This window comes from Atractosteus spatula, chromosome 7 (assembly GCF_055471065.1).
Source record: "Atractosteus spatula isolate fAtrSpa1 chromosome 7, fAtrSpa1.hap1, whole genome shotgun sequence".
NCBI classification, from domain to species: Eukaryota; Metazoa; Chordata; class Actinopteri; order Semionotiformes; family Lepisosteidae; genus Atractosteus; species Atractosteus spatula.
This window is the reverse complement of record NC_142712.1, coordinates 57,123,235-57,147,286: the sequence shown is the minus strand read 5'-3', so window position 1 is coordinate 57,147,286 and position 24,052 is coordinate 57,123,235. Positions and strand designations below refer to the sequence as shown.

The 24,052-nt window shown below is 40.6% G+C and overlaps 1 protein-coding gene across 1 annotated transcript; it reads left to right on the top strand.

Moving 5' to 3' along the window:
• Window positions 1–307: 307 nt before the first annotated feature.
• Window positions 308–23,527, top strand: LOC148831479 (aminopeptidase N-like). Its single transcript, XM_088922084.1, has 20 exons — window positions 308–2,894; window positions 4,326–4,465; window positions 4,628–4,749; window positions 7,261–7,381; window positions 8,008–8,162; window positions 8,789–8,902; window positions 10,025–10,168; window positions 10,993–11,058; window positions 11,555–11,620; window positions 12,939–13,111; window positions 14,324–14,397; window positions 14,723–14,856; window positions 15,631–15,686; window positions 16,400–16,547; window positions 17,356–17,447; window positions 18,666–18,776; window positions 18,914–19,081; window positions 20,287–20,427; window positions 20,869–20,950; window positions 22,188–23,527. Exons 1-20 carry the CDS (start codon window positions 2,320–2,322, stop codon window positions 22,344–22,346), a joined length of 2,841 nt encoding a protein of 946 aa, XP_088778210.1. The 5' UTR covers window positions 308–2,319; the 3' UTR covers window positions 22,347–23,527.
• Window positions 23,528–24,052: the final 525 nt, after the last annotated feature.

Sequence of the window (24,052 nt, the reverse complement as noted above, 5' to 3'; positions counted from 1 at the left end):
TTTTTCAGGTGATATTTAAGATGAATGGAAATGAAGCTGCAAAAACTTATCAAGCAAGTTGACCATTGAAAGCCTTGATTTGTCATGTTCAAAACGGTAAATGCGGGTTGTCGGTCTTTGATTTGGTCTCGATGCTAACGGGCTTTGTCGTTCTTTGCTGCAAATTTCCAGTGTTCCACAAAAGGGTATAGAATCATACAGGGCCTTTGAAGTTTAGATGATGGCTGATGTTAACTTCCTTAGTACACGATTTGGTTTAGAATCCCTGTCTCTGCCACAGAACAGCTTTGCGTGACATTTTTCTATGTCACTGTATGTCTGTAATTAAATAATAGATCGTCATGATTAAATCATAAAGGAACACTGGCCTTCCAAAAGAAAGAGCTCGTGGTTTCTCACGAGTTCTATTATTTGTTTTAACTGGCATATTTTGTTGTATAAACAATTTAAAGAAAGAAAAAGACACATTCAAAACATGTAACGGAGCAAATGACAAAATTGCTTGTCTTAATAAGATGCAGACTTGCCTTTAAAAGACTTATATTACTGCTTTGGGCTTTTAACACAGTGCAGGACTTAAAGTGATTATCACAAGCTGGGATGTATTAAACATTTATTGTCATTTTTCAGGAAAACTAATCTGATGTCTTTTAAAATTATGACAAATAATACTGAATCGACATTTACCCCTTTGAAAAACAGATTCTTTCATATGAATTTTTTCAATTCATATTATTTTAATTTTACAACCACAAGATTAAATAGGTCAATATATTCCAAAGGCATTTCTAGAAACTGCATACATTATTTGAATTGTTATCATTTAAAATCATATTCAGTTTTAGCTTACAAAACCAAAAGAGATACTACTTAAGATGGAAAAAGGAACTTAATGCACTGAGAAAATTTATATGAAACATAATGTATGTTTTCAGATATATAGTGGAAGATTCCAGATCCTGTCACGGGACATACTGTAGGAGCCACCAAATTCTTGAAATTATAGATGCACATAAAAGACACGTTTAATGCAAAACTTCGCTTTTTTCCCCAAAGGTTACTGCACATAAAAAGGAAATACTTCCTCCACTTTATTTTTTAGTGCAAAGTACAAATGCTTTTTAAACTTTGCACTTCAGATATTAAGCAGTAAATTGCTACTGGAAACGGCAATAAACATAAATGGCAAAGCAATACATCAGGCACAGCTCTTGCAGTAAAAACCAAAAGGGCTGAAAAACCATGACACACGTGATATTATCAAGGGTCTCACAGCATAAGGTATTTCTTTCAGAGTTCATGGAATTTTAATAAATCGTGGTCCTGTATAAAACAGATAGTTAGGAGTATAACATTTCCATTGTGAAGAACAATTTGGATTACAATGATAAATCACAGACTGGATCTAAAAGCTAAACGTTGAACATATTAACTAAACATAAAATGATAAAATGAGAATAAAATGATCTGTTATTTTTGTAAACTTCAAGCAATCTTAGTTGGGTAGGAGCAGTGGAAAAATGGGTGAATTTGCCATGTGTTACACAATTTTCATTATTATTAAAGAATGTTTTGTCATCTTTTGCCACTATATTTTCCTACTAGTCTCCACTTGCAGCACTGTGAAAAAACAGGTTGCTTTTCTTCTAGTTGAAAAGAAAGACATTTTTTCAAGCAGCTGTTATCTGTTTAGTTTTCTTTCCCACCAAAAAAAAAATAATGGCAACTATGAAACTCTCTCTTTTGACTTTGTGGTCGTTAATGAAAACACATGCTCCTAATTTTCAAATACAGAGAAATAGACAGGGACCTTTCATGGTTCATAACTGGCCTGTTGTTCACATAAAGCAAGTCGTGTTTGCTGTGAAGATGTCCAGAGGACAGTCTGAAGTGGCCAATTCCAGCTTTCCTAGAAAAAAGAGATCTCTAGAACTGGAAGGGACACAAGAAGCAATTTTCCCTCTTCCCTCCTCCTTTGAGAGGGCTGGTAATTAAAACATGAAAATGCGTTTGAGCATTGATGGGGTGGGGGGGGGATGTCTTCACTTTTTTCACTTCACCTCATCCAGGATTGGTGGAAGAAAAGCAAACTGCTTCCAGATGTGGGAAAACCCAAGAGCCGCTCTCACTTCAGCTAGTCCTGGTTTCCTCCTTAACCCAGCGACCTCCTACAGTTAATGCCTAATCTATTAACAACAGCACACATGCATATGTGTTTATGGGAGGTCAGCGCCCGGGACTCCAAGGTACAAAGCCAGCTGAACAGCCAAGCCCTGCTCCAGTCCAGGGCTCATCTTCAGAGGAAGCAGGGACGCAGACATGTCCAAAGGATTCTACATCTCCAAGGTCTTTGCTGTCGCTGCTCTGGTGGTGACGGCCTCAGCGGTCACCTCCATCATTGCCATGGTGATAGTGTTCCAGCAGCAAATCCTCAGTAGGCCGCCCACGCCTCCCAGCTTTCCGGCCACCACCAGGGCCCCCACATTGGACACGAGGGACACGATGCGACTGCCCAGCAGCCTGAGGCCCGAGAGCTACAGGGTGGTCCTGCAGGTCCACCTGTTTCCGGATCCCAACAGCACGTTTCACTTCACGGGGAACTCCACCGTGCAGTTCAAGTGCCTCCAGCCTACCAGGCAGATTGTCCTCCACAGCCACAAGCTGAACCTGACCCAGCTGGCCAACCAATACGCGCTGCTGACTGGCCACACAGCCAACACGCCCAGGGTGGTGAAGAGCATCCTGAGACCTGAAACTCAGTTCCTGGAGATTTTGCTGGACAGGGAACTGGAAGAAGGGAAGACCTATGAACTCTACACTCAGTTTGCAGGAGATCTGGCGGATGATTTAACAGGCTTCTATCGGAGTGAATACACAGAGAATGGAGAGCAGAGGTAAGTTCTTCTGTTGTGGTGAGCGGGTAGAACTTTCTTCTTGTTTTCCATTTGGTTCTGAAGATTTATTTTGCCTTGCCAGTTAACTGCCTTACTTCCCCAGCTTGAAGGTGGTGGTGGTGGAGAAAGAAAACAGTCTCTAAATGGTTTTCAGAATAGAGACTGCATGAATTGCAATTTGTGTGCTCCATATGTTCTTATAATTGAACGTTTTATTTCATACTGGTTTCATTTTTGCACCTCTGTAGAGCTGCCACAAGGAACTGTTTTTCTGATATAATGCAATAATAAAATAAAATGTGTAGTTCATAATCTTTTATCTTAGGTTTATATAAGGTCTTTCATTTATTTTTCCAATATAATTTACTGTTTAATGTTACATCTCAGAAATACACAAATAAGCTTTTGATTTTTACTATGAAACCAATGTAGTTGCAGTCTAAATGTAGTTTACACATGAAGCTATGCAATAAACCTGACAGTAAGTGTCCCTGTGTGCCACCAGGCTGCTAGGTATTGTGTGACTGGGCTTAATGCCTGCACGTTTGTTCCAGCTGACAGGTTTGCTGCTTTGAAAATCCTACAATCTATTGTAAAGAATTTCAACTGTTTCAAGGAAAGGTAAACACACACAGCTGTAAAGGATTAAAACTTTTTTTCATTTTATACAGGACCCTTTCAGTATTGTAAATATTTTTTTATTTGTATTAGCATACCTGTATGATGATGATAATGATGATGATGATGTGTAATTAAAATCTGGTTGAAATTGATAATTCACACAGTGGGTGCCTTTCTTGCTGAAATGTATCCTCACTCATATCTTTTCCAGTTCTGGGTTTGTGTCAAGTGTTGTGGGTATTGTTTTCTTAAAAAAATTAAATTGTTCATATTAAAGATGTTTGGAATTATTATGTTACTTTTTAACGGCAAGGCACACTTAGTTTTATTTTATTTAACGTGATTCATAAGCCAGGCCATTAGAATTTAGGATAAGAGAAATTTGTCTTTATTCTCAGGAATTGCAGCCGCAGCTGTAATTAAACTCTCTTGCTTCAAGAAAGAAGGAAGTAGGTTCTATTTTTTTTAAAAAGCAGAAGCTGTATACCTGTTTAGTCTGGTGAACATTTTTTGTATAATCTATCAGTTCATTTTCATTTTCAAAATAGTATTTTTTGACAGTTGCAGTGCTATTTTTCCATTAAACCAACCCACACAAATGGTTAATTGTAGTCTAATTAAGTGAGCTATCAAAGACTGAAGGAAAATTGCAAACCAAACGAGCAGAGCTGAGCAAATGACACCAGTTCCATGAATTTTAATCTCCTATGATGATCTACGCAGTTGTTATTTTTCATTCTTGTACACTGTCATGAAATCAATTAATGGACAAAGTAATAAACTCGTCCAAACGTATTCTCTTTTCTCTAGGTATATTGCTGCAACCCAGATGCAGCCCACTGACGCCAGGAGAGTCTTTCCCTGCTTTGACGAACCCGCAATGAAAGCCGTGTTCAATATCACTCTCATTCACCCGAAACAGACTAAGGCGCTCTCAAACACTGCCAGCCGTAAGATAATGAAACAGAATGCCTTATTCCATTCTGCTGTGCCAAAAAACAAATATGGATTTGGGATTAAAGCAATACTTATTAAACAAAAATACACCCTAATTTAATTTGCATCATGAATTAAAAACCCTTATTTTTCTCTTTTTTTTTCTAATTCTACAGAGACAAAGCAAAACAAAGACTATTTCATCACAGAATTTATACCAACACCTAGAATGTCGACTTACCTCCTAGCATTTGTGGTCTGTGATTTTCAATTTATTGAGATTGGACCTAATATGAAGGTAATGTCTCTTTATTACCTACCTTTCTTCATTGTCTTGTTATAATGAGTGAAGCTTGCTTAATTGACTATAAACCCAGTCCTGGTAAAGGTCTCCTGGAGTTTGTTCTACAGAAGACCCCAGCTGCTTAATTGAACTTCAATGCCTAATTTTAACATTTTCTTACCAAATGTTAACCAGTTGATGTAGAGGTGACTGCTGCCCCTTAATGAATTCAGTTCTGTACCAAAGTATCATTAGAGTATTTACATACACTCAGCACTGTGGGAAATAACATATACAGCATATAAGAGTACCATACACAAGAATCGTGTTCTTGTAATTAGTACATACTGTAAATGTTTTACTTATTTTTTGTAATGTATGCTCAAAGTGAGTCTCAGCATGTAACTACGTACCCCGGTGTAGGTGTACAATTGTTAAGGTACAAAAGCAGAAAAGCACAAAATGAAAAAATTGAAGTAGACGTGAGCTGTAGATTTCTGAGATCTCATGGGAGATTATTTGTCATCTTGTGCACAGAGCCCTTAAAAGCATTCCACAGCACTTTACAAACATAAAATGAGTAAAAGAATATGATTAATGCGATATGTGAATGTTAATCAGCTTTGATTGTCTCACAATAATAGAAAGCAGAGCCAGTATAATTCTGCCATAGTAAACAGGCCACAGACGTATGTCTTTCCCTCATTAGAAAACAGAATATATATATATAGAGAGAACTTTTGTTTTCAACTTGCTGTAAACAGGAACTAAGGAAGCATTAAAAAGTCATCTAAAGAGCTAATCTGCTGCTCAGTTTGGGGGTTTCTGTAGTTCATGGTCATTGGACAGCTCTGGTGCACTCTACTGCTGAATGAACGGTTTGATACTCAAGTTTACTCTCCTGGCGCGTGTTTCCCATTTCCTAAACACGCTCACAATCTTGTAGTGAGTGTAAGGAGCTCATGGTATAGTGCTGTCTGTGCTTTTTATCAGATAAAAAAATATTTAGGTTGGAAGTTTCTGTTGGTTTTATTTAATTTTCAACAGAAAACACACTCTGAAGCAAACAGACACAGTGTAGCATTCCTAACCTCCAGCACTGCAGTGTCTTCTGCTCCTCTCGCCAGTTTGTCCCCTCAGAGTTTCAAGCAGCTCCTTAAACACTGGGAACAAAGGAGCAAAACAGATTGCTGCTGTTCTGAAATAAATCAATATGTCTTTCTTCAGATGAATGTGATTTGATCTCGTGAAGCGCAGGAGTTCAACCACCATACTTACCCAGTGTTTAGTTTTTTAGGCAAATACAAACGGAAGTATTAGTGTTCACTAAGACACAAATGCTATCAACACAGAACTGTTTTCCTCCTCAGGAAATTAGAAGAGAAAGTCGGACCCTCTGCTCAGTTGTAGGGATGTTGTATGTTATATATATGTATGTATGCATATATACACATACAGACGTTAAATCCCTTCGTAATGGGCCAATAGAAAACAAAAATAAGAAAACTCTGCGTCTGTTTTGCAGCATGTAAAGTACTATTGGCTGGGTCCCTCTTTGACAAGATGGGATTTCCATACAAAATTCCAGCCTTTGAATAAAGTGAACCACACTTCACTTGCACACTTTTACCAGCAGAGCTGTGGTAACACAATACACTCTGCTTACAGATCACACTTAAGGACTGCGTTAAAATTAGCAGATGAAAAGAAATAATAGCTACACCAGGAACAGGAAAGGGATCCCAATACAGCTGGACACGTTTCCCCAGACACCACCTGCTCGTTGACTGTCTAATGTAATGGACACAGCCGCTCGCTGAGGCTCCACGTTGTACTTCTTTAGCCCACAGGGGTTGCAGTTGTTCTCAGTAACTGCTCTCTTCTTTTCATAGGCCAGACTTCCCTGAGCTTGACTTCTTAATTAACATCCCTAAACACACTTTCGCATTGGATGTTGTCATTCTTTGTAAAACTGTCTAAAACGGGTCCTTCTGATTAGACTGAAACCCTTGCAGAAAAACAATGTGTTTAATAAACTGACAATTCATCTGACAGATAGTTATAAATTGATAATATACTTAATAAGAGCAGATGCAGAGCTTTTTTGCTCTGATGGATTTATACATTACAATGCAAAGTAATATGACCTTCCAGGAGATCATAATGCATACCTTCCCATAGATGTTTATGGTCATTTGGATTATTTTGCTTTAACATTCAAAATTTTAAGCATTTTAATGCTTTATTTTCTAAGTCCAAAATCATTATATTAAGCCATGTGTGCACATTGTGTTTGTGGCATGCAAAACAAACAACAGGCCCATTTTTGTCTGCAGTTTAGTGATGTTAAGTGAGGCTGAGTCTTGTGGCTTTAGAGTAACAATTCATTTTCTTGTGAATATTCTTCTCCTTAAGCCCTCTGTATAAAACAGAACTGCTGTGAGGTTTCGCAGCTCAGTTATATTACTTCAAGATGCTTCAGACACATAGATACAATGAACTGAGTTTCTGTCCATTGTGTTTAAGATCTGGGCTCGACCTGATGCGATAAATGCAGGCCATGCTGCCTATGCTGGGAACATCACTTTGAAAATTGTGGAGTTCTTTGAAGATTACTATGGCGTACCTATCCCTCTGTCCAAATTAGGTACGTTTTTGTAAAAGAAACGGAGTATATGGGCTCATTTTGAGAGTATTAAACTCTACAATGAAAATGTGAGTAGAGTATACTAATGACGCTGATCTATCGCAACATAACTGACTGACATGTTGAAAATCCACACTGCGGGCAAGGAAACTTTTTTTCCTCAAATGAATCCACAAATCTCTGAGCAATATTATTTTTGGAAGACACAGGTCAACAGGTTTTTGAAGGGTACCGGATATCCTTCTACTTCAAAAATGATCATTTGTAAAATCCACACATTTGAAGGCTCACAATCATTTTTACAAGTTTGATGACGGTGTGCTGTACCAGATGCACGTAGGTACACAGAAGGAATTATACCGACTGGTCATGGGTGAGCTTTAACACCTTGGCTTAATAACGTGTCATAATACATCAAAACATCTGGAGCAGTCATTTACTCGTGTACTGTAAATTCAAATAGCCAGTCTGACTTTGTATCGCCAGCTGTGAAGGAGTTTATTTACAGCCAAGTTACATTCACTAATTGCAGTAAATTTACTAAATGGAACAAATAATTAACTGGGTGATAGTGTCTTGTTTTCATGTTTCTTTTCCCTCATTTATGTGTCCTGAAATGCCTCCAGATCAGATTGCTCTGCCAGACTTCGGAGCAGGAGCCATGGAGAACTGGGGTCTGATCACATACCGCGAGACAGCTCTGTTGTACGACCCAGAGGTCTCCTCCACAGGAAACAAGGAGTGGATCGCCACAGTAATATCGCACGAACTGGCCCACCAGGTACATCAGCACATGTCCTGCTTCGTGTTTCACCTGTGGTTCTGAAGAAGTCTATTGGGCTGAAGTTGTCAATGCCCTTGAAGGTTCTGAATACTGGAGTCAAGACTTTCCTTTCAGTCCAGGAATGTACCTGATTTCTGCTCACTGATTCCAGAGCAACAATGTCTAACACAGTGACCAGAATTGTACACAATGTTCCAGTTGAGGTCTTACTAGTGCATTGTACAATTTCAAATAACATCCCACAATTTAAATCCTACATTGTAATTGTGTTCTAACATTCTGTTTGCCTTTTTTTGCCTCTTTTTAAACTACCTTCTACCCAGCAGTATTTTTCAGTATGGGTTTACTTGACTCTCAAAGAGCTCGCCTGGTTTTATCTGTAGTTTATGATTTTTTTACTATCAGCAAATCTTAATACAGTCTGTTTCTAAATGAATAATGTTTTTGGAAGTGATAGCTTCAACAATGTGGCTGAGCAGTTCCAGACTCCCACAACTCTTACCTGCTGCTTAGTTCCTGTGTCCCTCCCCTGGCCCATGTCTCACTGTCGATCCTAAAGATGAGCCCTGGGCTGACCTCGGCTCTGTTACTATTCTAACGCTGCTGTTATTTTCCTTTTGCAGTGGTTTGGAAACCTTGTTACAATGAAGTGGTGGAATGATCTCTGGCTGAATGAAGGTTTTGCCACATACGTCTCATACCTAGGAGCGAATCATGTCGAACCCGCCTGGAATATTGTATGTGATTCCTTCTCTCTTACACTGACATTGCAAGCAGTGTTGGTACAGACGTGTATGCAGAATGTCTTAAATTTCTTTCTGTTTGAGGAATTTGTTCAGAGAGCCAATTTCCTTTGTCTGTGCTCAATTATTTCTTACCACTAGATAGTCTAATGAGTAGCACAGTCGTAAGTTGGTCAGTTCAGCAGCCTCTTTTGTCTGGGGTCAGTTCTGGCACAGGGAGTCTTCTGTGAAGAGTATGCTTGTTCTCTCCTCTCCTCCGCAAGGCGCTCAGGATTCCTCCTTGCAAAAACATGCTGGCTGTGTTCACTGGTATCTCCCGAAGGTCTCCATGTGCTTGTGTGTGTGTGAGCAGACAGTGATGGGCTGTACTCCTGTACTTCCTGTGCCTCCAGTATAGACTCCAGGTTGCCCTGAACAGGAATGAACAGATTTCTGCTAATGAACACACGGATATCATCTTATTGCTGCCTATCTCAGAACAAGTCCCTGATTCTCGTTTTCCTTGCTTTTCTTCATTTTATTTTGTTCATGTTGGTCCCATGGTGCCTCTGTTCTGAATGAGGTAGGAATGTGTGAGGACGGGTCTTGGTGCAGAGATTCTTCAGGCACTAATGCCTCTGTAGTATAAGAGGAAACAGTACTCTTCCCTCATTCCCAAATGGAAGAGCTACTCAGCTTTCTTTTTGTTTCTTCATATTTTAAACTTTATTTAACCAAAAATGACCTGGCCAAGAGGTTCACACAACAGCAACCTGATAACATGAAACCAAGACAGTGGAATTAAAAGATTAGTTTAAAATAACTGTAGTTAGTAGCAGTTGTACATTTTGCTCAATGGTTAATGTAACCCTGTAATTAATGAGACCTTTGGATACGAGGTTGCATAGTTTTAGTTTACTTCAGCAGCTTCAACAGGTCACAACCAAGCAGGGGGAAGCCAGTTGTTTCTGGGGGGTAGGCTGGATCTGCCAAAACACAACATAAATACAGCAGTCGCACAACAATGTCACCTGCAGACGCTTCAGCCAGGCAGTTGCTTTTGTTACAGCATTCTGGAAGTGGAAGAGTTGTTTTTCTCTGGTCCCAAGCCTTTTTGCTTCCTTCCTTGGTTTCCAGAAAGACCTGATGGTGCTGAATGAAATACAGAGTGTATTCCAAGTGGACTCCCTGGCAACCTCCCACCCCTTGAGCTCCAGAGAAGTGGATGTCAACACCCCTGACGAAATCTCCGAGCGTTTTGACTCCATCACCTACAGCAAGGTCATGCTCAGCTGGTCCAGTTACAGATAATTTTATTACCAGGGGGTTTTGTGTTAAATGAGATAGCATTACTAACTGAGGCTTGTCTTGTGGGCCTGTGCACTGCTCTTCCACATGTGCAGTGTTTTAGGTCACTGCACTCAGAACTCAGAACACAGTAATTAGCTGACAGACCAATCGAACCGCAAAACAACATTCTCCAGCAATGAAAGCAATTCCCTGGTCTCTTTGCCACCACCTCGCACACTGCCTGTCAGGCAAAAGGTCATGGTTTTGATGCTTGACTGGCAAGATGTTTCCCTGAATGGCCTCCAAGCATGCAGATGACTTCTGTGAAGGTGGCGCTTTGCCGTCGTCCCTCTGGGGTGCAGATGGTTTCTTCCCGAAGTGCTGCGGTCTGAAACTGGTTCCAGACGTGCTGCAGGCCAGTGCCACAGTGCTGGCAGACGTGGGCGCGCTCTGTATTCCCAGACAGGGCCGGCTTCTTGGCTGGACAAGTCTGCTGGGTGTTGAGAGTATCTCATTCCCATGACCGTTTTCCCTGCCAGACAGGCCCCCTGCAAACTGTGTTGACAATAGTTCCTTCAGTCTTATTTTCTCCTCAGCTCTTGTCTGAGTTAAAACCATGGCTTTTGGAGACCTTAAACGTACAGTAAATTACAATGTTGTAAATATTACAATTATTGTAAATTAATTAGAGTTAATAATGTACATATTATACAGTATATGTTATTTATCACCCTCCCATGGTTGTTAGTGAGTCAAGGTCAAATTCCATGTTTTCATTCTGTAGATGTACAATAAATTGTGTTTTGGCTCTGCAGGGAGCCGCGTTGTTAAGGATGATGTCTGAGTTTTTATCGGAAAAGGTCTTCAGAGCTGGGACAAAGGTGAGACTGAGTGTGTATGTCATATCGCAGAGTTCAATTTATGGGCAGCATTACACAACACCACTCGTTTCCCTTTGAAGTGTGGCCACCGTCCAATATCCTACATGCACTAATGTAAACGTAGCATACTTATGCCATGTATTATTACAGCTACTTGTAATTATTAGTTTTTCCAGTTTTGCACAGACTGAATGATGAAGATTCTGCTGTGAATGTCAAGGATATACAGTACCTGCACCGATATCTTATTGCTAAAATTTGTTTATCTCCCACAGAATGAGCTGCATACTATATATTACTAGTATGTTATATAATTAATATGCTGCTGTTTTGGGTTTAAATAATTTCCTTTAGACACTCATCTGATTCAAGGCGAGATAAGTGAGGCTGCAAAATATGTCAAATTCGCCAGAGACTGAGCTGTGATTTATTGATTATGTATGTTTATTTGTCAGACACCTTATTGAATGTTCACACCTAATATTTATCTTTGCAGACATACCTAGAGGCTTTTAAGTACAATACTACAGTTAACCAAAACCTTTGGGAACACCTACAGAAGGTAAGTTTAAACAAGGACACACTTCAAAAGTGTCTGTAAATAAAGTCTCACACTTCACAAATAAAAAGTGACACTAGTTTGGACACATAAAAAAACAGATTTTCTGTGCACAGATGTTTGCAAAACATTATGTGTATATTGTAAGGAGATTACATTCAATAATAACTGTTAGCATTCGTAAAATGTGGGAGCAGTTGATTTTTTATTAAAAATATGCTTATTTATATTTTAATAAAGAACCGCATTTAGAGCACAGAGTATGAATAAACAAGCTTTTAAACCACTATGATGCACTGGTGTCCTGCCCAGGGTGTACCCTGCCGTGTGCCCGTTGCTTGCAGGGATAGGCTCTGGCTCCCCACGACCCCGATTTGGATAAAGCCGTTAGAAAATGAATAGCTGGATGGATGGATTTTAAACAATTCAAGTAAAATTCACATGGGCTAATGACACAGAGTCACTAATGTAGATCCCATAGCACAATCCCAGTGTTTACTAAACTTGTATTCATAAAATATTGCTCAGTGATTGACAGCTTCATAATTGCTGCCTTTCATCCCCCCTCCCCTCAAAATCTGTCTCCGAGGGCCCCCCTTTTTATAGCCATTCTCTTCTTTTCTTTTCTGTTTTCTCACCCCTCCCTCCTCCGGCTCTCCTCCCCAGGCTTCAAGAGGCTCCACAGCTCTTCTCTCCTGCTTTCTTCTGCTCATCGGGGAATTAACCTCTGCTTGTTCTGTTTGCAACCTGCACCCCGAGTCTGCTGCCTATGTTAACCTCTGCCGAATAAAACATATGTATAAATACATGTTTTCTTTCTTTCATATTTTTATTATTGTTTAATTCGACATGTAGTTTTAAATCACTTTAAACACCTGGCGATTGCAGGAAATACACAGTACGTTCGCTTGTAGATGTGCAGTACTATAATTATAACGTTCAATACTTCTGCTACGTTTACTGCTAATGCTACTACAGCTGCTAGCAATGAAGAGGTATGTAAATAATACAATAATATCTGTTTCAGTACCATGTGTAAAAGATGTTTGATTTTATTATATAGGACTATATGTACTTATAGTCGATATGCTATAAGCATATCATTCTTTACATCTTTTAATCCAACTTGATTGGTGAAATGGAAACGGGCCTGAGGGGTTTTTCCACAGCGGACTATATTCATGTAGAGCTCTTCGTCTTCTGCGTACAAGCAGTTGCACAGAGCCAGGCTTTAGCTGTGGTATTGCATGGTGTCTCTTCAGAGGGGCACGTGTAACACGCAGACACCCACTGCAGCTCTTTCTGATTTCTCTGCTCCAAGGCAGCAGATGAGCACAAGTTGCAGCTGAAGGTTGGGGTGGAGGCCATCATGAGGACCTGGACTGAGCAGATGGGCTACCCCGTGGTCACCATCAACACCACCGATGGAAGAGCCTCTCAGCAGCACTTTCTCATCGACCCAGAAACCGCTCCTCCACAGCCATCCAATGCCGGGTAAATATTGCATTTCCTGAGCGACACAGAAAGCGAACAGCTTGTTTCAAGCCACCATGCTGTGGGCCAGAACTGGAGTTCTGTCCCTGTCAGTCCCAGGTCTCCCCGGATCCCTGCCTTACTCTATCTACAAGGCCCCATCCTCAGCAGATTCAAGAGTTAAAGTGGAATAAAAGGTGAGCAGCACTAAGTCAGGCCTTGGAAACGTATTACATGTGTGAAAGGGGGTTATTTCTCTGCTGGTGAGCCATAAGTACAGTGACCCTTCTCCACAGTCCTGCTCATGATTCACGGCTGCAGCAACCACAACTCTTGGATTTGTAGAATAAAGGCTGTGTTTGTCCCCCATCTGTTGGCAAACACTGTCCTGCCTCGCTGTTAGATGCTCATCCCAGAGGTTCACTGTGCAGCCGAGAGAATGTAGCTGATGAGCAAATTGCTTTGCTAAGGGAAAAGTTAATTCAGTCAAACTGGAAAAGTCCAAGGTGGGAATGTATTGAAAGAGAGGACTTCCTGATCACTCTACTGGGACTTTGTTGCAGACTTTCTAATCAGGAGAAGGACTGACAGTGAACTTGACTTGATCCCAAAACAAAAAAAAGGTTTGGTTTGCCAGACAGGTCTCATGTGTTGACTGTCTTCGCCTCTGTCGCCTCTGTTAGATGGGGGGCATCTCGACCTTTTCATCTTCCTCAGTGGAGGTCAGGGGTCACAGTTTGGAGAAAAGGGTCCTGCGTCTCAATTCCTACACATTGTTAAAATTTAAAAAAATCTTGGCCAGAGATAAAAAAAACACTGGACTCTATTTCCTACAGACTTTCCATACTTTTAATGAGTTATAGTCCACAACGCAGTGATGAGGACAGCACGGTTACCACAACAGCTTATATAGTAGTATCCAACACTTGTTGTGTGACCTTTCTGAATCTGATCTAGTGTAGTTCTAGTGTACTGAAATATGGGGAAAGGAAATGTCCAAGGAAACTGAACTCAGTTAACTTTAACAAGGCCTCAGCCCAGGGTGAAAAAAGCACCCTTTCCAAATGTGAGTTGCTTCTGTCGTCTTCTGTGAGACTACAACCGTCATCAGTTGGTGAAGGGGTGATCATAGTTCCTTTTGGAAGTTGCCTTATTGCCCAGGTGTGTGCTCAGACAAATAACGGTATCAGTGTGGCTGTTCTCATGGTGATTTGATCTCTTGCTCTCTCACAGTTACAAATGGCACATTCCAATCACATTGATGAAGTCAGGAAAACAAGGACAGAAAATGTTGTTTTATGAAACAGGTTAGAATTTAATTTTTTTTCATACCTTTATTTCTCTGTGAAAGACCAAACCCCTTTCTGCTTTCATCACCCCCACACTTGACAGAAATAATGCAAACAGAGGTTTTGTCTCTGATGAAGTTCATTTTTATAACAGAGTGATGATCCTTCACCTGGAAGAGAGAAATCATTGGAAATTTCCCTAATCCCCTAATTCCCATAACCTCATATATATATAAAAATAGGGCTTCTTACTGATTTTTGTTCTTGCCCTTTTCATGGGTAGGTGTTAGATTAGCAATTGGAGTTTTTTTAATTGTTGTTCTGGTTTCTTTCTCTGTGTCAGACTCATTTCCAGACTTTCAGTGCAAAGACACCGAGTGGCTCCTACTGAACGTCGATTGCACTGGTTATTACAGAGTTAACTACGACTCCAACAACTGGAACAAGCTGCTTCAACAGCTGGAGAACAGTCACACAGTAAACAGCCTTAATGTTTCTGATGTGTATTGAGTATATATGCTGAATATCAGATGTACAGCTATGGAGATCCTGTTGTACATTTGAGGAGTTTTGTTTCAGTGGAATAAAAGAGAAAATGGTGCATCATATTTTGGAATCAATTTTCAGATATACTGCAATATTTTACAAATGGCAGAGGACTTGTAGATGGAGCCAATATGTGCTTAATGTCCATTCCGATCCAAGTAAACATATTAGATTCGTTTTTCTGTACTGTATGTCTCATTCTGTATTGTAGAAAGTATATCAATATATTTTCACAGCCAATATTTCATATTGCCATATAGCGTATATCTAAAATACGTTTAGAGATGTATGCCTTTTTCATAGGGCTGAGCTCACAGAGATGACGACAGAGTTGAAGCACTTTAGTTTATTTCGTTTTGAACCCAGTGTGATTTTTTTTATACACACTAGTGAAGTCCCCTTTGGTTTGCACTATGCAAACAATATTTCCAGCTTCAAATAAAACATAAACAAAATTCTTCTTTCTCCCTTTCTCATGATATAATTGACCAGATTGGTCTAAATTCATCACACAGAACAGGCTTCCTTTATGAATTCAGCTTCCTAGAATTTCAAGCTCTCAAACACAACTGACTAGGCTTAGCACAGTTTATTTTTGAAAACTTTATCCCGAACAGCTGCACAGAACGGCACTTGTGATCATGCTTTTAGCCTCTTCTGTTTCCTCTCCATATTTAACCCATCTCGTTTTTATACCGTTTTCAGGTAATACCAGTCATCAACAGGGCCCAGCTAATTGATGATGCCTTTAATCTAGCGAGGTAAGTTAAGTTCTTTTGTCAAAAGAAGCTCAGTAACAATAACAGTAGCTACACTTTGACAAACAGCTCATATCTCTGCAAGGTTCAGGTTCCCTTGAGTTCCCACCTGAAAAAGCTCCTGTCGCTCAGTCATCACATTGCCCTGTTGCCCTCCCTAAAGTTATTTAGTCGTACCAAAGGGTCATGAGTGTCTGGAACAAGCTCTCCAGCCTTGTTAATGAAGATAATATACTGATATTCTTCAAGAAGCAACCCTGCTTCCAATTTATATTTACAATAACAGTTACCAGAAGTTCACTATTATGGTCTGTTAATAATCTGAAAAGACAATTTATACCGTATTTGCAAATAAGCATCCAAAATTGGGCACATTTACAATCCTTGTAAGTCCAAAAGTCATTTTGTTCCTTAAATGTTTTTTGCTCCCTTTTCATTTAAAATGAGAAAATGTGTTACAGGAACAGAGGTAAGCTATTCACCCTTCATGACTGGAATTGAAACTGACCAGCTTTTAATTGCAGTGTGATTACATGTCTGAGGGAAGGTTTATTTTGCTTCATTATAAAGTGATTATGCTTGCAGAAAATTGAAGATGCATGCAAAAGACCGCAGTGGGGGGGGGAAAACTCCAGAAATCCTACTGGGAAAACTATCACAGCTGCTTTTATTTAAAGGATTAATGAATATTTGATTTTTTTTTGTCCTTTATAAAGAGCAAAGCACATCAATACCACCCTTGCTCTGGACACAACCAAGTACCTCTCTAATGAGACAGAGTACATCCCCTGGCAGTCAGCTTTGAATAATCTGGACTATTTCTTCCTCATGTTTGATCGCTCTGAAGTTTATGGGCCACTGCAGGTTAGTTGTTTTCTTTTTGTTTTTATGAGTGATCAATTGATGTACAGTATATATTGCAGACCATTGTGCCATTAAGATCCCAGACACTGAGGGCGATATTGGACTTGATGGCATTTCCATGACCTGCAGAAGACCTCACAAACGAAAGGCGCACATTCTTTGAAGAATCTGGAATCTACCATTTCTCTCTTTATATCAAACCCAGAATGTCGTGATGGGATTATTATTTTATTCATTATGCTTGTGCACTTTTTTTTATTAGTTTCCCCCTGCTTGAGTGAATATAAATCAGTTTTACTGTATGCCAAACTAGTTTAATATGACCGCAATACCCAAGTGTGCCAGGGCTTGTCTTAATAATTCGGCATACATCAGTACATGTCTCCATTAATAATCCTCACGGTAATACCTGGGTTATTGAATTGATATCCAGGAAATAACTGTACTCAGCACAAAATATAAAACATATGTACACTTACAGATGCATAGTTAGTCAGTAATTCAAGCATATTAAATATTGTCTGTGAAACCATACTTAGCAGCAGTTCCTCCAGAATGTTAATTGAACACTCATTCACCATAGCTTGGGTTATTGGCACTTTTGTTAGATACTGTACGGTGCTAACCTCTGAATCCTGTTGAGGACGGATTCTAAAATGTCCTTTGATGTTTTTCAAGAGTGTTTACACAAATGAACTTGATTCCAATTTCAGATCATATTGAATGTTTACAATCCATTTAGTAACCAAAGGAGTATGGTCTGTATCTGCTCTACCCATTCTGTTTTTTTCTGCTTAATATTCTGCAGGCATACATAAGGAAGCAAGTTATCCCTTTGTACAACTACTTTGAAAACATCACTGCTAATTGGACAAGTATTCCAGATAATCACATTGACCAGTAAGTGACATTATTTCCTTTATATAAAGGACAAGATGTTCAGAGAATGGGAGTCGCCATTTTAATTGCAGGCAAAACTAGCCTTGCAGCACAGAGCATAGCAATGGATCAGGAATTGATGTTTGGGTTTTAATTTTCTAATGCCTGAAACAGGGCTTCTGAATGGTTCAGTCAGCAGAGGCGCTTGAACAGAACACATTTAGTCAAGACAACTCCGGTCTAAGCCTGGTCCATCGGGCTGCAGTGTCCAGAATCCCCCAGGTGAAGGCGCACAACCGGCGCACAACCATACCCCCGCAGTACTGGGGGCCTTGGCTGCCCCTGCACAAGGGAGCCCCTTGACCTCTTGGTCACCTTTGAGTGTGCAGAGATGTCACTGGGAGCCGCATCTCTCCTCCAATCAGTGTTAACTCACCTGTAAGACACTGTGGAGCTCAAAGTGCAGGAACTGGAGAGCCTTGGCTCCTTGCCCTCCCTCCACCATATACAATTTCCTGTATTAGGAATTTGTCTTTTCAGATACCCCAACTTGCTCTCCGTGAGACACACAGACAGGGAGAGAAGCTTGTGTCAGAGCACAGGGTCAGCCATTTATACAGTGCCCCTGGAGCAGTTAGGGTTAAGGGCCTTGCTCAGGGGCCCAACAGAGTAGGATTCCTATGCCAGCTGTGGGATTCGAACCGACAACCTTCCAGCCACAGGCACACATCCTTAGTCTGATTCCAAATTGGGTATAAATAAATTGCCGATTCCAAATTGGAGGCTGATGTTTAACCTGTAACAGCTTATGGGACCTTTGGATCTTTGCAGATCATGAACAATTCAATTCTGTGTTTGTCACACAGATCGGAGAGGCGATCGTTAAAATCTAAGTTCCATCAGCTTCACACTTTTATTGCAGTTTTGTACTTTGCACTTTTTAAAACACTTGTGCAGAACAACCTATCAGTGTCACCTCGACACAGGAAGTGTGAGAACCTGCTCCCCAACCGCCCCTGTGATGTCACACATTCCACCATCACTCATCCCATTTCCCTTCTGCCTGCCTAACACTTTCTCTCAGGGTTGTGGTCTTGCCTGTGCTGCCCTTACTGCCTGGAGAAAAAAACAAATGCAGAATTAAACTAGAATACTATACCGTGCTACTTAAAAACACTACTTCACGTGTTTCAGAACATAAGAAGATTGTAGTAACTGTCTTATTGTTCTTCATCTCAGGTACAACCAGGTGAACGCTATCTCCGTCGCGTGCAGCAACGGGGTGCCTGAGTGCCAGGAGATGGCCTCTGGTCTCTTCAAACAGTGGATGATGAACTCCAGCGCCAACCCGTGAGTCTGCTTTCGCTTCAGTTTTGATGATCTACTCTCTGTCCCGCCTTGCTCGGGGCTGGCGTTTTCAAAGCGCTTCCATTTGTCTCCTCTCAAATGTTTCCCAAACCCTGCCACCTGCCACTCGCCGGCGCCAGGATTCACCCCAACCTGAAGAGTTCAGTCTACTGCAGCGCCATTGCCGTGGGGGGAGAGAGGGAATGGAACTTTGCCTGGGAGATGTTTCAGAACACAACCGTGGCCTCAGAGAGGGACAAGCTGAGATACGCACTGTCATGCTCCAGGAAGATCTGGATCTTGAGCAGGTTAGAGGAAGGGAAATAAAGCAATCCTGCCATTCTGCAGCTCCCCGCATGCATCCCAAAGACACGTTCTCTTTTCCATTGAATGCACGGGTCTTGTGGGAACAGCAGAATAATATTGTTTTTCCATGTCTGCAAATCACAGCAATGACATGTTTTATGGCCATAGAAAAAGAACAACAAATCTATATAGGTTTCGTCAAATCACCACACACAAAGACAAAACGCCAAAAATGATTTACTGCTAAAACAGAAATATAACTTCCTTACATTTGCACTAATGTCTTAAGCAGTCTTAAAAGGAAAGCACTGTTCAATTTCTGAACATGTCTCAGCTAGAGAGCTATTAAAAGACCCCCACCCAACACACACACTTCATTTTTTCTTTATGAGGACCTCCCATTGTGTTTTGATTTACTTTTCTCGACTCTGCCAGAGATGACTCTAGACTGAGGCCAAAAGCAGACCCCAAACAAATAATTCTAGCTCTAACAGAATTAAAAGGCAAAGTAATTTATGGAGACATATTGCTGTGTTTATCCGCAGTTAATATCATTATGAGGTAATTCATTCAGATTATGTCTCCAGTTTAATACTTAAACATGTTAACAAGGACATTATATCCTCAGTAGTTCTGTGCTTTTGTCTTCTATAAGTCTTCAGCTGTTTTTCTGCCTTCTTAGCTTGCTGGAGAAAGGACTTAAATTTAAGAGTGGGTTTAATAACACTAATGATTATACACTTTTTAAACTAAGTCCAAAAATGACTTAAAAATAAAGACTTTCTGTACAACAGATCATAGGCTCATGAGACATTTCATCTTTTATGTTTTAAAATATAGATAAACTAAAATGTCTAAAAAAACTTACAGTGAGTACATGTTTATGGTTCAATTAAACTGTGGTGCAGAATACTGTGCTGATCTGTTTATTGCAATGTGTCCTTTCTGCCCATTTTTCCTTTCCCTTGGAAAATTCAGTACGCCCCACAGATTCCAATGGTTTTAAAAATCAAATCAAAGAAACGATAAAAGGCAATCATATTCTGGGAATGACACAACGGAAAGGAAAAAAAGGCTAATCAAATTTCTTTCTTATTACTTTTTGGAAACCCCCTACACATGACAAATATCCACTGAACAGAAGGAAAAACCTACTGAGGTTGTAAAGAGGTGTTGTGCTCATGTAATCTCTGAACCTGTGCTGCAGATACCTGGAGTACACCCTGGACCCGGAAAAGATCAGGAAAATGGATACCACTTCGACCATCAACTACATTGCCAGAAATGTAGCGGGGCAGTCCTTAGCTTGGGATTTTGTCCGAGCCAAGTGGACCTTCCTACACGAAGAGTGAGTCTGCCTCCTTTTTCCCATCATTTCGTTATAGGAATAGGAGAGATAGGAAGCTAAATCACAAGCTAACAAATACTTAAGATCATACCCTAACATGGACGTAATACATGATGTATTTGTTAAATGTAAACTAACACTGTAGGCAAGTAATTTCAGTTGTTAGATTGCAGTTGTAAAGTGTATCATCGAAAGATAAATGCTCGGTTATTTTCTGAACAAGCTCAGTCACACCTATCTGGGAAGATACAAGAAGGCAGCAAACATACCTGACTCCCTTCCAGGAGGCAGTATTTTTTATGACTCCCCTTTCTTAAGGAAGCACAGCTACAGTAACTATTATTTTGCTTGTCGTGAGCTAGAAGGTACAGTAAACACGCAGCAATGTAAATAGTTTGGAAGCTGTTTGTAGACTCGGTGCTGTGCTGTTCCTCGTCACAGATACGGAGGAGGAATAATGTCATTCGGCAGCCTGATCGATGGCGTGACCCAGCGGTTTTCTACGGAGTTCGAACTCGAAGAGGTAAAGCGACAGGATAGTCTGAACGCAGCACACAACACAAAGTGAGCTGTCCGCCCCTGTGAAACTCACACGGGAGATGTCTCGTGTGTAAACCCAGCCTCCTGCGAATAACGAGCGAGGCACACTCACAGCTCACACACGGACAAAAATCTGGGAGCAAAAAACAGGGTGATTGTACATGAAAATATCTATTTATCCAAGTGTTACAGTTACTGTAGGTCCACCAAGCTCATTGGAATGACTGAGCACCATGTAAATGTGTAGCTCAAAAGTCAAACTTTGCTCTTCTTTGAAACTGCACGAGGTTCAAATTCACCCCTAACTAAGAATTTCACCCCTAGCAGGACTTTGTTTTAGAGGTACCTACTCACACATGGCCTTATTTCATTATAAGTGCTGTCTTCTCACACACACCCAGATAAACACATTGTGGAGTAGATTCCCTGCCTGTATGTTTCTAATGGTCAGACACAACTGGTTACACATGTGAATGGGGAGCCCTGTGAGACAGCCCACTCTGAAGACCATTACAGGTCAGAAAGGTGGAGCTGCCTGCTCCCTTTGTATTTGACCGGTTCAGTATTAGTGCTGCTCTAGTGCAGCTGTAAACAGGGCTCTTGTGTTTGCTGCCCTGTGCCTTTAGACTGTGCCTTTCTCCAGCTCTCACCTTTCGGATAAGGGATGGGTGGACAATATGTTCCATATGTGTGAAGGTTTGTTTCTTAAAAAACAAGGACAGTGAACACAAATCTGAAATAATTCTTGACCGGTATGCCAGGTCAATAAGATCATTCCTGACCCCATCCCAGATATCACAGAATTAAACCTTGTATGTACTGCGATAATCTTAACAGTTTACATTGGGATGTAAAATTCTTTTTTTTCCAATTATGTTCTTTGCTTTCCAGCAGATCAAGCTGGGTTTTTTTCTCTAGGCAGGTGTACAGATTTGTTTCACCTTTGCTGTACCCTTCTGAAGCCAATCCTTCACTGGCACGGCCACTTGCAGTCTGGCCAAAGAGGCTGCTTCAAGAAGAATGAGGAAAGCAAAAGAGCATTATAAAAGAAATGACTCACAATTGTAAGAATTGTTTCTAGTAAATGAAACAGGAAATAAAACCTTAGCGAATGAGTAAGTTAAGCCCGGCTCAGGACTGTACCTGGACTGGGCCGCTCTGTGAGGCTCTCTCAGTGGTTTTCTAATCCCACTCCCTCCCCCCCCCGTGTCCCCGGGCAGCTGGAGAACTTCAAGAGACAGCACGAAGAGACGGGCTTCGGCTCGGCCGCGCGCGCCCTGGAGCAGGCCCTGGAGAGGACCAAGGCCAACATCAGATGGGTGAAGCCGAACAAGGCCTCCGTGCTGGCGTGGTTCCGCAGAGAGTCTGGGGACTACTGAGCCACGCAGGTCCTCGCCACACAGGCTCCTCTGGACGGAAAGCAGGACCGCACTGCAAAGCTGTGTCTTCTGGGGAATCAGTCAGAGCTGCCACTGGGTGAAATTAAGCGTCTAGGGGAAAAAAATCACTGAAAATATTATTTATTGTTTCATGAACTCTACAAGACATAAGAGAAGTGAGAAGTGCACAGAGACACAAGTCAGTGTTGTCACTTCAACAGACTTAGAGGATCTTTGATTGGGTTTGGTAACTCGCAACATCACTGGAAGAGGGTGAATATTTCCGCAGGGCGCTATATACTGTACATCCGAGCTGTTGTCCCAAATGCCAGCTTTCCAAGGTCAGTCCCTTTCTTTGATTTTTCTTTTAAAATCTTACTGAAATGTTCTAAAATCGTGCTTTAAATAGGAAACGTTTAATCTATTCATCTAAATCTTTTTTTAAAGACATGGCCTTAGAGCAGAGGGTGTTCATAGACGCTCCTGGTATTTCTGGTCCTCAAGTCTGTTGTTATCAAAAATCCATGAAGAACGGATTGTTTATTTTTTATTGCCTTAAAATGGGACTAATTTAACAGAAGATACACTTCAACTACCAGTAAAGGAACAAACATTAAAAATATGAGATCATGACCGGCACACAGAAATAGTACTGTTCAGCTGCAGTCTTAAATTCCATTTCATTCTGCAATTGAATATGCTTTTCTTCTGTTTAAACTAATGGTTTTCCATTTCTGAAACAGATTTCCTGTAATTCACTCATTCAGCAGGGTATATCTTACTCCATCTTCGCTACAAATCTTGAACTTTCAAAAGAGTTCATGGCAAATCTTCGAACCTAATTGCATGATTTGCCACAATCTGAAAATGGCGTGCAAATAAAAATGGTCAGAACCCATCTGATTCTCTTTGGAAGAGATGCCGTAACTGTATAGATAACGTTATTATATTTAAGATATATATATCTATCTCTAGAGATATATATCTCTTAAGTCTGAAATCCTTCATGCTGACCGTGATATTTTTCTGACGTTTCTCATTAAAAAGTACTTATTTTTGCACTCCCTGTTTATGATTATTAAATGTATATAAAAAGTTATAAACATCTATATATTTGCAATGATTTTTAAATACAGCTTCTATCTGCAGCTTTTTGGAAAAAATAAAGAATTATAATGGTCTTGGTTGCAGTCTATATTTTCATTTGTGAATAAACTGTACAAGTTTTTTGTTATATTGAGAAATATGTAATGCCACTATTTAACCACAGCACCGCCCTGACAGCCGCATTAGGTCCAAGGAGGAGTAAAAGTCATAATCCGTGAATTATTTGACCGATACTGAAGATTCACAGGAACTTGCAGGATCCAGGACTCTGAACAGGAGGCAGGCCTCAAAGCCAGGGGTCAGCAGACCCTGCACCAGGAAGATACGATGCCCTAAACCTTGTGTGAGGGCTGGCACAGATGCTCAGTAAACATGGCTGTAACCATGGAGCTGCGGCACAAAAACTCAAGCCATCCTGGTAACAAATGTTTCATTTAGAGATGGGGAAGGACTACTTTCTTTCTGACAACGCCCTTAAGCAAGCTGATAAGTTCATCTGTCTGCCAAACAGTGCTAGGTTTTCAGATATCCCAGATGACAAGATGGAGAGTTAATTTAAAAACTGCAGTGCGGTTCACTCACATTACGTGTACCGCATA